The sequence below is a fragment of the Leptonotus elevatus genome, chromosome 19 (genome assembly GCF_054856555.1).
Source record: "Leptonotus elevatus isolate MCC_2025b chromosome 19, RoL_Lele_1.0, whole genome shotgun sequence".
NCBI lineage: Eukaryota > Metazoa > Chordata > Actinopteri > Syngnathiformes > Syngnathidae > Leptonotus > Leptonotus elevatus.
In genome coordinates, this window is record NC_141257.1 from 12183370 (window position 1) to 12198727 (window position 15358).

General features: G+C 42.0%; 3 protein-coding genes across 3 annotated transcripts; all 3 read left to right on the plus strand.

The window, feature by feature from the left end:
* On the plus strand, positions 1-2641 carry LOC147158001 (uncharacterized). Its single transcript, XM_086063336.1, has 2 exons — positions 1-124; positions 1875-2641. Exons 1-2 carry the CDS (start codon positions 1-3, stop codon positions 2639-2641), a joined length of 891 nt encoding a protein of 296 aa, XP_085919462.1.
* Positions 2642-4329: 1688 nt separating this feature from the next.
* On the plus strand, positions 4330-7896 carry LOC147158002 (uncharacterized). The gene is made up of 3 exons (XM_086063337.1): positions 4330-4453; positions 6266-6873; positions 7867-7896. Exons 1-3 carry the CDS (start codon positions 4330-4332, stop codon positions 7894-7896), a joined length of 762 nt encoding a protein of 253 aa, XP_085919463.1.
* LOC147158003 (uncharacterized) lies at positions 7842-10891 on the plus strand. The gene is given in 3 exon segments (XM_086063417.1): positions 7842-8280; positions 8662-10661; positions 10663-10891. Coding segments are annotated over 3 exon segments (2205 nt in total). The 5' UTR covers positions 7842-8156; the 3' UTR covers positions 10744-10891.
* The last annotated feature ends 4467 nt before the right edge of the window (positions 10892-15358 follow it).

The window sequence follows — 15358 nt, forward strand, 5'->3', positions numbered from 1 at the left end:
ATGTGTGCTGCAACGAACGTGACGTGCGAAAAAGAGCTTTGTGGAGCACAGGAGGTGAACGAGCGACAACGTCAGCTGCTGGACGCTGTGTGCAAGCAGCCTCGTGTTGTGTGGAACAGAGCAGGTTTGTCGCTTGCTTAATCAATACTTTTCAACAATATGTATGTATTTATTTTGAGAGGAATCTTCATCCGGCCACTTTGTTACCTTACGTTTACAGTTTTTGTCTGTCGCTTTGGTACTTTACTTAGATCTTAATTGAATTTCTCAGAACTGCTTTTTTAAATTTTCACATCGCTGTCACTTGTACACAGCACTAAGCAATTGCTCCTTTTTTTTTAACAAGCTGAGGCAAATCAGTTGTTTCTACACACATACATACACTTATACACACATGTACGTTTTCCCGGCTTTGTTATTATTGCGCTCACGTGGCCCATGTGATAATCTTAACTCTTTGACCGCCAAAAACGTTTAGTAAAATCCAAATGAGTGCCGCCAAAGACGTTAAAAGACGTTCACTATGTTTTTTTTTTTTGGAAACGGGTGGAGGAAAGCCTTGGCAAGCTCTGCTGAAAGTATCAAGCAGCTCGAGTTCGTATGACTATTTTTGGGCACTAGATGGCAGCGATGACTCTGGACAAGATCGGGTAGGAGTCAGTAGAAGACGTGAGGCGGAGCTAGAGTGTTGAGGGGAGAATGGCTAAGGAAGCGAAAATGGTGACCGGTTGCAAGCAGCTCACGCTTGAGCATTTTTCTCAAAGACGAAAAGCATCGGCCAATGCTAAAGAGCACATTGATGATGATGATGATGCTGACTCCGAGGTTGACGCGGCGGCTTCGATCACGTCGCAAAGCCTCACCGGCTAGCGATGCTAACGCCGGAAAACCTGGTGCACAACCAAGCACTTCTGCACAGGCGGACGTTCAATCGGACGATGAAGAGTACCCCGAGTCCAATGCATATTCATCGGAGGAGTGGGTACAGTCTGATCACGGAGAAGACACTGGTTCTGGACTACGATGCCACCATGAATGGAGTGGATAAGATGGATCAGAACATCTCTTACCACCCGGTATAGGAACTGAAGAACATGAGGAAGCCAGACGTAACACCAGATCACCGTATCATGATCCTGAGAGTAGACTTGATGACAACATGGCCAAACACACACTGCAGTGTATAAACCTGCTACTCCTCGGAAGAAAAGGCCGGCAAGAAAGTGCACTCGAAGGGGCAATCACAGTGAAACTAATCTGTGGTGCAAATCCTGCTGCGTCCCCTTGCACGCATCCACACAATTGTAAATAGTACCACAGTTGCACACATTTGTAAATAGTTTGCCAAATTGTTTTGTCAAATTGTTACACTGTTGAATGTAAATAAACGTATTTTGCTATCAAAAAACACTTTTTCATTGTTGGTGGTAGTATTTTATTGAAGTAAAGCACTGTTTAGGTGTTTGTGGCATCATTCATGGATAAAAAAGGGTGTCAAATTCACTAGAGTGCATGAAATAATATCGTTTCACAAAAAGCTTGATTTCTCCGTATTTTGGTCCAAAACAGAGCATTTTGGGTGAAACTAACCTATTTTCTATTGTTGATTACTGAAAAACGGAATAAGGTAGAAACTAACTTTTTTTTCTGATGAAAGATGAGTGTTTAATCTTTCATTTGGTAGTATCTGTGTTTCCATAGTCCAAACACAAAATGTTCTGTGGACCTTGAAAGATCAGTCAAAATGCTTAAATCAGCTGGCACCCACATGTTCTCTTTTCTGAAAATGCTTGGCAGTCAAAGAGTTATATATAAAATACATAACCTCACAATAAAGTGATTTTACCAAACCTTGTGTCTCTTGTGTCCCGCAGGCGTCGGTGAAATATATCTTTGTCCTGAGCGGCAGGAATCAGACTTCCCTAGCGTGAAAGAGGAGGACAACCTGGAGCCTCTGCAGGTTAAAGAAGAGGAGCAGCCACATCCTCCCAACATAAATAAAGAGGGGCAGCTGCCACTATACATTAAAGAGGAGGAGGAGGAGTTCACAGAGTTGCCCGGGACTGATGTCCATTTGAAGACTAAAGATGAATGTCTATATGAAAACAACAAAGGGGCGGAGCCTTCAAGCAGCAGCTCAAGACAACTGATAACAACTGAAGATGATGAGGACCACCGTGGAGGATCTAAAGCAGACAGCCGGTTAGCTCTAATGTCAGATGCTGAAGACGCGTCACACTCTTCTCACACTGATGGCGAACAGTCTGACGGTGACGTGACATGTCACACTGGCAGCAAACGTTGGAAATGTTCTCTATGTAAACAAACTTTTGGCAGCAACTTTCATTTGAGAAGACATATGATTAGCCACACTGGTGAAAAACCTTTTCCCTGCTCAGTTTGTGGCCGACGTTTCTCTTACAAAGCAAGCTTAAAAGTGCACACAAGAACCCACACTGGAGAGAAGCCTTTTGCCTGCACAGTTTGTGGCCAATGTTTCTCTCACAAAATAAGCTTAAAAGCGCACACAAGAACCCACACTGGAGAGAAGCCTTTTGCCTGCTCGGTTTGTGGTCAAATATATTCAAGTAATGCCAAAGCTAAGAGGCACAGGTGTGCTGGTGAGAATAGCCGTGATTAATGAAGCTTGATATGAACTCATTTATGGATCGACTTAAAATGGTGCAGAAATCCTGTCTACCGCTGAATGAACGAAGGATCTGTGTACTTGCATTGTATATTGTATGTGTCTTGACTTAACCCTGTTATATGCGTGTATTTTTCTTCATGTGCCGGGTCTGCTACAAACATCAGTGATCATGGCCCTCCATGCCTCTCTGTCATCCGTTTTCCTCATAAATTCGCTAATGGGGTTCTTCCGTGTTGCAAAGTTATTTAAGTTGTCTGTATATTTTGCCGCCTTCTGTTTTTTTTACTTCACATATCTTGCCACGTTTAATTTGTTTTGCCATGATATTCTTTGCAGAAATATACCTATAGCAGGCTGCAATTACTTTGTATAGGGGCAAACAATTCTTTAAATGATTCACACAGCAAACAATCATATTTCTCCTCGGCAGCCACTAAACTCTGACAGAGCCAGACTAGATGCCGGCCACTTCGAAATAGCACTTTGCCCGATTAAACCTTTTAAAAAATAGATACAAGTTATAATTTGCTAAAAAGAGTAAATAAGTAAAAGGCCAATTAAATATATCTAGTCAGGGGGGCTCAACAGTGACACAGATCTCCTGATTGGGCACTCCTACCGCTGTACAGGTACTACACGTGTTTCTTATTCGTCCAAATGCAGATTTAATATGTCTCTTTTGTTCTCCTGTTAAATATATCTTTCAGCGTGATATTTTTGTAAATTATTATCTTTTGTTTTTTCCCGGACATGAGATTTGTCTAGCTGGAGTTGCCGTAGGTTTCACGTGACAATGATACTCCCTTCCAGGCCGCTTTTGCGTAGACACGCACGCTGTCGCGCTTCACTAAATGATTCTTCTTGATCTCGGATTGAATGGACTTAAATCTCGACACTGTGCGTGCGTCGCTACTTTATAGAAGTCAAACATATTTACTACATTTTGTGTCTGGTTACATTCGGATCAGACAGTGCTCGTCGAAATCTCTCGGCCCTGTTTTGCTTAGCTTTGCTTAGCTTGCTAGTGTTAACTCTGTTAACATTTTTACTGTTTTACTTTATATTTTAACCATTTTGTATTTAGTTATAGCTGTGTAGATGTAGGTATAATTATGTTAACTCAGTATGGCTCAAAGAATAGAATGGCATTCTTATCTGTCTTAGATTTATGAGAGGAGAAGGGCAAACGGGGTCTTTCCATCCGCTATTTGGAGGATAGTATATGGTGTCTGGTACCTGTCTCTGTCGAAAGAGACAGGCTGATGTATGATTGTTTTTCTCTAATCTGATTTATACCTATGGGAACTCGGAGAGGGAGTAGAGAGGGATTTTCTGGTATTTACTGAGTTGTAAACAAATGTACTGTGGGCTAAGGGAGGAGACTTTTCGTATTCACCCACTTTTCAATAAATAATGATGTGCCGGAGGAGAGAAGACACACAATCTGAACACACTGCTTGAGAGAGTTCAATTGTTGTCATCAAAAGCTTTTGATACCTTTGCAAAGGGACTTCTTCACCAGAATCTCACCATTCAGTTAATTGAACACGCAAAGAGTACAATATAAATATTGATTACTCTAACACTAGCCACCAAAAAAAAGGAGACGCGTTTTGTTAGCGACTAATTGGCTCAGCAGACGCCAAGTGTGAGCATAGAGTGTCGCCGATATCGTGAATATGTGTGCTGCAACGAACGTGACGTGCGAAAAAGAGCTTTGTGGAGCACAGGAGGAGAATGAGCGGCAACGTCAGCTGCTGGACGCTGTGTGCAAGCAGCCTCGTGTTGTGTTGAACAGAGCAGGTTTGTCGCTTGCTTAATCAATACTTTTCAACAATATGTATGTATTTATTTTGAGAGGAATCTTCATCCGGCCATTTTGTTACCTTACGTTTACAGTTTTTGTCTGTCGCTTTGGTACATTACTCAGATCTTAATTGAATTTTTCAGAACTGCTTTTTCCATTTTCACATCGCTGTGTCACTTGTACACAGCACTAAACAATTGCTCTCTTTTATTTTTTATTTTTACAAGCTGAGGCAAATCAGGTTGTTTCTACACACATGCATACACGTATACACACATGTACGTTTTCCCGGCTTTGTTATTATTGCGCTCACGTGGCCCATGTGATAATCTTAACTCTTTGACCGCCAAAAACGTTTAGTAAAATCCAAATGAGTGCCGCCAAAGACGTTAAAAGACGTTCACTATGTTTTTTTTTTTTGGAAACGGGTGGAGGAAAGCCTTGGCAAGCTCTGCTGAAAGTATCAAGCAGCTCGAGTTCGTATGACTATTTTTGGGCACTAGATGGCAGCGATGACTCTGGACAAGATCGGGTAGGAGTCAGTAGAAGACGTGAGGCGGAGCTAGAGTGTTGAGGGGAGAATGGCTAAGGAAGCGAAAATGGTGACCGGTTGCAAGCAGCTCACGCTTGAGCATTTTTCTCAAAGACGAAAAGCATCGGCCAATGCTAAAGAGCACATTGATGATGATGATGATGGTGACTCCGAGGTTGACGCGGCGGCTTCGATCACGTCGTAAAGCCTCACCGGCTAGCGATGCTAACGCCGGAAAACGTGGTGCACAACCGAGCACTTCTGTACATGCGGACGTTCAATCGGACGATGAAGAGTACCCCGAGTCCAATGCATATTCATCGGAGGAGTGGGTACAGTCTGATCACGGAGAAGACACTGGTTCTGGACTACGATGCCACCATGAATGGAGTGGATAAGATGGATCAGAACATCTCTTACCACCCGGTATAGGAACTGAAGGACATGAGGAAGCCAGACGTAACACCAGATCACCGTATCATGATCCTGAGAGTAGACTTGATGACAACATGGCCAAACACACACTGCAGTGTATAAACCTGCTACTCCCCGGAAGAAAAGGCCGGCAAGAAAGTGCACTCGAAGGGGCAATCACAGTGAAACTAATCTGTGGTGCAAATCCTGCTGCGTCCCCTTGCACGCAGGGAAGTTTTACACAATATACTTCACAAAAAGAAAAACGGTGTAGTTGAAACATCCACACAATTGTAAATAGTACCACAGTTGCACACATTTGTAAATAGTTTGCCAAATTGTTTTGTCAAATTGTTACACTGTTGAATGTAAATAAACGTATTTTGCTATCAAAAAACACTTTTTCATTGTTGGTGGTAGTGTTTTATTGAAGTAAAGCACTGTTTAGGTGTTTGTGGCATCATTCATGGATAAAAAGGGTGTCAAATTCACTAGAGTGCATGAAATAATATAGTTTCACAAAAAGCTTGATTTCTCCGTATTTTGGTCCAAAACAGAGCATTTTGGGTGAAACTAACCTATTTTCTATTGTTGATTACTGAAAAACGGAATAAGGTAGAAACTAACTTTTTTTTCTGATGAAAGATGAGTGTTTAATCTTTCATTTGGTAGTATCTGTGTTTCCATAGTCCAAACACAAAATGTTCTGTGGACCTTGAAAGATCAGTCAAAATGCTTAAATCAGCTGGCACCCACATGTTCTATTTTCTAAAAATGCTTGGCAGTCAAAGAGTTATATATAAAATACATAACCTCACAATAAAGTGATTTTAACAAACCTTGTGTCTCTTGTGTCCCGCAGGCGTCGGTGAAATATATCTTTGTCCTGAGCGGCAGGAGTCAGACTTCCCTAGCGTGAAAGAGGAGGACAACCTGGAGCCTCTGCAGGTTAAAGAAGAGGAGCAGCCACATCCTCCCAACATAAATAAAGAGGGGCAGCTGCCACTATACATTAAAGAGGAGGAGGAGGAGTTCACAGAGTTGCCCGGGACTGATGTCCATTTGAAGACTAAAGATGAATGTCTATATGAAAACAACAAAGGGGCGGAGCCTTCAAGCAGCAGCTCAAGACAACTGATAACAACTGAAGATGATGAGGACCACCGTGGAGGATCACAAGCAGACAGCCGGTTAGCTCTAATGTCAGATGCTGAAGACGCGTCACACTCTTCTCACACTGATGGCGAACAGTCTGACGGTGACGTGACATGTCACACTGGCAGCAAACGTTGGAAATGTTCTCTATGTAAACAAACTTTTGGCAGCAACTTTCATTTGAGAAGACATATGATTAGCCACACTGGTGAAAAACCTTTTCCCTGCTCAGTTTGTGGCCGACGTTTCTCTTACAAAGCAAGCTTAAAAGTGCACACAAGAACCCACACTGGAGAGAAGTCTTTTGCCTGCTCAGTTTGTGGCCAATGTTTCTCTCACAAAATAAGCTTAAAAGCGCACACAAGAACCCACACTGGAGAGAAGCCTTTTGCCTGCTCAGTTTGTGGTCAAATATATTCAAGTAATGCCAAAGCTAAGAGGCACAGGTGTGCTGGTGAGAATAGCCGTGATAAATGAAGCTTGATATGAACTCATTTATGGATTGACTTAAAATGGTGCAGAAATCCTGTCTACCGCTGAATGAACGAAGGATCTGTGTACTTGCATTGTATATTGTATGTGTCTTGACTTAACCCTGTTATATGCGTATATTTTTCTTCATGTGCCGGGTCTACTACAGACATCAGTGATCATGGCCCTCCATGCCTCTCTGTCATCCGTTTTCCTAATAAATTCGCTAATGGGGTTCTTCCGTGTTGCAAAGTTATTTAAGTTGTCTGTATATTTTGCCGCCTTCTGTTTTTTTTACTCCACATATCTTGCCACGTTTAATTTGTTTTGCCATGATATTCTTTGCAGAAATATACCTATAGTAGGCTGCAATTACTTTGTATAGGGGCAAACAATTCTTTAAATGATTCACACAGCAAACAATCATATTTCTCCTCGGCAGCCACTAAACTCTGACAGAGCCAGACTAGATGCCGGCCACTTCGAAATAGCACTTTGCCCGATTAAACTTTTTAAAAAATAGATACAAGTTATAATTTGCTAAAAAGAGTAAATAAGCAAAAGGCCAATTAAATACGTCTGGTCAGGGGGCTCAACAGTGACACAGACCTCCTGATTGGGCACTCCTACCGCTGTACAGGTACTACACGTGTTTCTTATTCGTCCAAATGCAGATTTAATATGTCTCTTTTGTTCTCCTGTTAAATATATCTTTCAGCGTGATATTTTTGTAAATTATTATCTTTTGTTTTTTCCCGGACATGAGATTTGTCTAGCTGGAGTTGCCGTAGGGTTTCACGTGACAATGATACTCCCTTCCAGGCCGCTTTTGCGTAGACACGCACGCTGTCGCGCTTCACTAAATGATTCTTCTTGATCTCGGATTGAATGGACTTAAATCTCGACACTGTGCGTGCGTCGCTACTTTATAGAAGTCAAACATATTTACTACATTTTGTGTCTGGTTACATTCGGATCAGGCGGTGCTCGTCGAAATCTCTCGGCCCTGTTTTGCTTAGCTTAGCTTAGCTTGCTAGCCACCACAAAAAAGGAGACGCGTTTTGTTAGCGACTAATAGGCTCAGCAGACGCCAAGTGTGAGCATAGAGTGTCGCCGATATCGTGAATATGTGTGCTGCAACGAACGTGACGTGCGAAAAAGAGCTTTGTGGAGCACAGGAGGAGAATGAGCGACAACGTCAGCTGCTGGACGCTGTGTGCAAGCAGCCTCGTGTTGTGTGGAACAGAGCAGGTTTGTCGCTTGCTTAATCAATACTTTTCAACAATATGTATGTATTTATTTTGAGAGGAATCTTCATCCGGCCACTTTGTTACCTTACGTTTACATATTTTGTCTGTCGCTTTGGTACTTTACTTAGATCTTAATTGAATTTCTCAGAACTGCTTTTTTAAAATTTCACATCGCTGTCACTTGTACACAGCACTAAGCAATTGCTCCTTTTTTTTAACAAGCTGAGGCAAATCAGTTGTTTCTACACATATACACACACGTACGTTTTCCCGGCTTTGTTATTATTGCGCTCGTGTGGCCCATGTGATACTCTTAAATATAAAATACATAACCCCACAATAAAGTAAATTTACCAAACCTTGTGTCTCTTGTGTCCCGCAGACGTCTGTGAAATATATCTTTGTCCTCAGCGGCAGGAGTCAGACTTCCCTGGCGTGAAAGAGGAGGACAACCTGGAGCCTCTGCAGGTTAAAGAAGAGGAGCAGCCACACCCTCCCAACATAAATAAAGAGGAGCAGTTGCCACTATACATTAAAGAGGAGGAGGAGGAGGAGGAGGAGTTAACAGAGTTGCCCGGGACTGATGTCCATTTGAAGACTAAAGATGAATGTCTATATGAAAACAACAAAGGGGCGGAGCCTTCAAGCAGCAGCTCAAGACAACTGATAACAACTGAAGATGATGAGGACCACCGTGGAGGATCACAAGCAGACAGCCGGTTAGCTCTAATGTCAGATGCTGAAGACGCGTCACACTCTTCTCACACTGATGGCGAACAGTCTGACGGTGACGTGACATGTCACACTGGCAGCAAACGTTGGAAATGTTCTCTATGTAAACAAACTTTTGGCAGCAACCTTCATTTGAGAAGACATATGATTTGCCACACTTGTGAAAAACCTTTTCCCTGCTCAGTTTGTGGCCGACGTTTCTCTTACAAAGGAAGCTTAAAAGTGCACCAAAGAACCCACACTGGAGAGAAGCCTTTTGCCTGCTCGGTTTGTGGTCAATGTTTTACTCTAAAAGGACACTTAAAAATGCACACAATAACCCACACAGGAGAGAAACCTTATCCCTGCTCAGTTTGTGGCCGACGTTTCTCTTACAAAATAAGTTTAAAAGTGCACACAAGAACCCACACTGGAGAGAAGCCTTTTGCCTGCTCGGTTTGTGGTCAATGTTTTACTCTAAAAGGACACTTAAAAATGCACACAATAACCCACACTGGAGAGAAACCTTATCCCTGCTCAGTTTGTGGCCGACGTTTCTCTTACAAAATAAGTTTAAAAGTGCACACAAGAACCCACACTGGAGAGAAGCCTTTTGCTTGCTCGGTTTGTGGTCACAAGTTTGCTCACAAGGGACACTTAAGCAGACACACAAGAACCCACACTGGAGAGAAGCCTTTTGCATGCTCGGTTTGTGGTCAATGTTTTACTCGAAAAGGAGTCTTAAAAATGCACACAAGAACCCACACTGGAGAGAAGCCTTTTGCCTGCTCAGTTTGTGGCCAATGTTTCTCTCACAAAATAAGCTTAAAAGCGCACACAAGAACCCACACTGGAGAGAAGCCTTTTGCCTGCTCAGTTTGTGGCCAATGTTTCTCTCACAAAATAAACTTAAAAGCGCACACAAGAACCCACACTGGAGAGAAGCCTTTTGCCTGCTCAGTTTGTGGCCAATGTTTCTCTCACAAAATAAACTTAAAAGCGCACACAAGAACCCACACTGGAGAGAAGCCTTTTGCCTGCTCGGTTTGTGGTCAATGTTTTACTCAAAAAGGAAGCTTAAAAACGCACTCAAGAACCCACACTGGAGAGAAGCCTTTTGCTTGCTCGGTTTGTGGTCAATGTTTTACTCAAAAAGGAAGCTTAAAAATGCACACAAGAACCCACACTGGAGAGAAGCCTTTTGCCTGCTCAGTTTGTGGCCAATGTTTCTCTCACAAAATAAGCTTAAAAGCGCACACAAGAACCCACACTGGAGAGAAGCCTTTTGCTTGCTCGGTTTGTGGTCAATGCTTTACTCAAAAAGGACACCTAAAAATGCACACAAGAACCCACACTGGAGAGAAGCCTTTTGCCTGCTCAGTTTGTGGTCAATGTTTTGCTCTAAGAAAAAACTTAACATCGCACACTAGAACCCACACTGGAGAGAAGCCTTTTGCCTGCTCAGTTTGTGGCCAATGTTTCTCTCACGAAATAAGCTTAAAAGCGCACACAAGAACCCACACTGGAGAGAAGCCTTTTGCCTGCTCAGTTTGTGGCCAATGTTTCTCTCACAAAATAAGCTTAAAAGCGCACACAAGAACCCACACTGGAGAGAAGCTTTTTGCTTGCTCGGTTTGTGGTCAATGTTTTACCCAAAAAGGAGACTTAAAAATGCACAAAAGAACCCACACTGGAGAGAAGCCTTTTGCCTGCTCAGTTTGTGGTCAATGTTTTACTCGAAAAGAACACCTAAAAAGGCACACAAGAGCCCACACCAGAGAGAAGCCTTTTGCTTGCTCGGTTTGTGGTCAATGTTTTACTCGAAAAGGACACCTAAAAATGCACACAAGAACCCACACTGGAGAGAAGCCTTTTGCCTGCTCAGTTTGTGGTCAAATATATTCAAGTAATGCCAAAGCTAAGAGGCACAGGTGTGCTGGTGAGAATAGCTGTGATTAATGAAGCTTGATATGAACTCATTTATGGATCGACTTAAAATGGTGCAGAAATCCTGTCTACCGCTGAATGAACGAAGGATCTGTGTACTTGCATTGTATATTGTATGTGTCTTGACTTAACCCTGTTATATGCGTATATTTTTCTTCATGTGCTGGGTCTGCTACAGACATCAGTGATCATGGCCCTCCATGCCTCTCTGTCATCCGTTTCCCTAATAAATTCGCTAATGGGGTTCTTCCGTGTTGCAAAGTTATTTAAGTTGTCTGTATATTTTGCCGCCTTCTGTTTTTTTTCGTGTTTCTTATTCGTCCAAATGCAGATTTAATATGTCTCTTTTGTTCTCCTGTTAAATATATCTTTCAGCGTGATATTTTTGTAAATTATTATCTTTTGTTTTTTCCCGGACATGAGATTTGTCCAGCTGGAGTTGCCGTAGGTTTCACGTGACTTTGATACTCCGTTCCAGGCCGCTTTGGCGTAGACACGCACGCTTTCGCGCTTCGCTATATAATCCTTCTTGATTTCTGACTGAATGGACTTAAACATCGACACTGTGCGTGCGTCGCTACTTTAGAGAAGTCAAACATAATTGCTACATTTCGTGTCCGCTTACATTCGTATCAGGCGGTGCTCATCAACATCTCTCGGCCCTGTTTTGCTTAGCTTGCTAGTGTTAACATTGTGAAAAAATTTTACTGTTTCAATTTATATCTTAACCGTTTTGATTTTAGTTAGAGCTGTGTAAAAATAAGAAAACAGTTTATTCAATTTTACTCATGTATAGTGCCTTTGTTTAGTCCCTGGGAAATACATGTCTAATAAGGTTTCTTTTCTTATCTAAAGGAGTATATGTCTGAAAATGTACGCAGAGTTCTGTCCATAAATTATCCGGTCCAGGAGGTGCCGGGACCAATCATTTTCCTACATCTGGAGTGGACTAAGATACGAGCTGAAGATTTATTATCTGTTTTTGTATTTCACTCTTACCACAAGGACAGGAGACAGGAGGGGGTGACTATTTTTTGTAAACATTGTTTTTGTATAAGTTGGGATGAGTCCAGAAGGAGGACATATTTGGAGACCACTTCTGATTCAGTAAGGGTCCTGAATGACTTTAGAAATTTCTAAATAAAATCTCTTGCAAGAAAGCCTCTTCACTTGATCTCAACTTTGAATTTTATTTCAACACGCAAGAAAACAGAGAATGTTTTCTATCAGATGGTGACGCCCGACATTTTGACGATTACAGGCTGCGGCGTTCACGGACGGGCGGAACTTCTAGGCGCCTAAATAATTAATTACGGTAAGTAGAGACGTTTATCCACGTAGGGAAGTTCTGTCTGTTTGGGACCGCTGCAACCGGTTTTCGTCTTCTAAATTGTCTAAATTTTACATGAGGTCTGAGTGAACAGGTATTAGTAGAGTTTGAAGTAGTTCGCTTAACGAAGGGACGCGAAGTCCTTGATTTGGGATTTTACTACGACATTGAACTATACACGTACGTGGTGACGAGGTCATTGTTTACGGAAGTACCGTCACGTTGGTTTATGTGCAGCTGAAGAAGCATTAAGAATTTTAAGATATACAGGTTGAAGCAAGCGGTTTTATTTTGTTTTTGGGACGGGAGTCTCACCGCTGTGAAGAAATTGATGGATCATGATGGTTATTTTATGAATTTTGAGAGGAAAACGGATAGACGCGGGGGTTTATTACGCTGCCGCTAAGAAATCTAGAGATCATGATGGTTATTTTATGAATTTTAAGAGGTACAGGTTGACATAGGGCTTTATTACGCTACTACTAAGAAATCGCTGGATCCGGATATAAGTTATTTTTTATTATTTTTAACGAAGGCACGTTGTATTTTGTGAAGTGTGTCCGTGCGCTTCGGAGGTATTTCCTGTTTCGTACTGTACTTGTTATGTGTGTCCGTGTTCTTCGGAGGCGTTTCATGTTTGTCTGTATTTGTTAAATGTGTCAGGGTTTTTTTCGGAGTTATTTCTTTTATCTGTGGTTAATTTTATTAGTTTGTTTATTTTTTGAGGGGAGGAACGAGTAACGTTGTCAAATAAATTTAACCTATTGAACTATCATACTACAAGTGAGACGTCACTGAATTGATAAATATTAATACGACTTGGATATAATAATAACTAAAGAGGTGAATAATTAAAATAAATAATGGAGGGCGGTTTTGACCGCGACACCGAATGGTTTGACCTAAAAGTACTTCCGGTTCATAGTCGGAACTTATTCTTGGATGTACAAGTTAAGAATGCTTCCGAGGTTTCAGTCGGAGCCATGCCCGAAAAACATCGACGTAAAATGAAAGTACTATTGAATGATTGGATGACGGCTTGCTGTGAAAAAGGTTGGTTTCCACCGTTGACATCCGCGGTTTGCTTGATATCTTTGATGAAAGCGGTGGAATTGGCATGCGTGAAAAAACGGCAATCGCTGGACGAAATGGTACGAGAGACTTTTGTATTTTCTTTAAATGGTAGAAGAGTCAGACGAAATTGTAAAAAAGTTGATCGAATGATGATTAATGCTAGCATGTTGGCTTTGGGCAGTTCCGTTAAAATCGCTCGGATGGCTATGATAGAAGCTGGTGATGACAAAGTGGCTGATTTTGATGCTAAACTAACAGCTCCACCGGCGTATGCTGAGCCGCTCACGGGAAATATGTTTGAAGCTATAAACCCGTTTACTGAATCACCATACAAGACTGCTATTCAGACGTTGCAAAATTTGCAGGCGCCTATATTGACTGTAAATGGCGGTAATCTCAATGTGGATTGGAATGGTGAAAATTGTGATGCGAATCCTCGACCGCATCGATCTGTTTTGCAGGCCGTGGCTGACGGCTTGGCAGCTAGCGTAAACGCCTCTGTGAAACAATTGGAGGAAAAATTAGACGAAATATTGGCTATGAAGGATGACCCGCAGAAAAAATTTAACCAGGCTAGAGCTTTCGGTATGGAACTGACTAGACACGCTGAAGTGCCCCAGGTAGTTTGCAGCAAATGGCGTACAATTCTTTCTCGCTTTGAAAAAGCTGCAGACGACGAATTGACAGAACAAAACCGTTTATAAAAAGGCGGAACGAGACGAATTGTTTCGGCAACGTGAACGTGACATGACTAATGAAGCTTCTAATGCATTGGCGAATAGCTATCAAATTGTAGAAATTCAAAAAAAGCTAGCTGATCTAACATGTGCCGTTGGGGATGTTATGGGAATACGTGACACTAGTGCGACCGACAGACTCCCAGACAGTACTCCTAAAAAACCTGCGACTCGTTCTAAAGTAGGTTTGCAAGCACCCATGTTAGCGAAAGTTGATCCAGCCACCGGGAATTCGGCTACCGTGTATAAGCCTTATTTGCCTTCTGACTTGAGCGTACTTTTGCATAATCTTCCCCCACTGCCAGCGGGGGGTGAAAACTGGCTGAGGTCTCTGCAGAGAGAGGTGACAGGTCAGATTTTAACTGCGGGAGATGTGCGTGCACTCTTAACGCAGGCATGCCCTCTCTCTCAACTTGAAGTGCTGATGACGAATTCAGGAATATCATCTTTAATGGATGGTGAGGCACTATCACGTGACAATTATTTAACGCTGTTTGAAGCGCTTGGCGGGTTGTTCCCACTCCCGGAAGTTGTCATATCTGACTTGGATGTTTGCTCCAAAAGCTGATGAGGAGGCTGCGGCGTTTATTGACCGAGCTCTTGTGGAATATTCGTTGAAAACTGAAAGGAGTCCCTAGGTCTGTTGTGCAGGCCATGGAGGTGAATCCCGATTTGCCCGATCTGATCACGCCAGGTGGTTGTCTCATCTTAAACATCATCTGAGAAGGTATGCGAAAGATATTGATTCAAAAACTGAAAAACATAGGAATACTGAATTACAATTGGCAACTAGAAACATTTCCGCGGAAATTTTGAATGGGCCTGCTGACTCTTTTAAATGAGCTGAACAGTTTAAAATTTAAACCATTGAAATCGGTCAAGAAATGTGGAAGTTAACCATAATCAACAAAGTATTACTACCCCTTTAAGAAACATGCACATTCACGCACACACATTTGATTTGAACTAACATTTCAATGAGCTGAACAGTTTAAAATTTAAACCATTGAAATCGGTCAAGAAATGTGGAAGTTAACCATAATCAACTAAAAGTATTACTGCCCCTTTAAGAAACATTCACGCACACACATTTGATTTGAACTAACATTAAAATGAGCTGAACAGTTTAAAATTTAAACCATTGAAATCGGTCAAGAAATGTGGAAGTTAACCATAATCAACATCAACTAAAAGTATCTTACTGTCCCTTTAAGAACGCATACACATTTGATTAACTTGAGTGTTGGGAGACGTCACGCACCAACATTCCATTGTTTTTG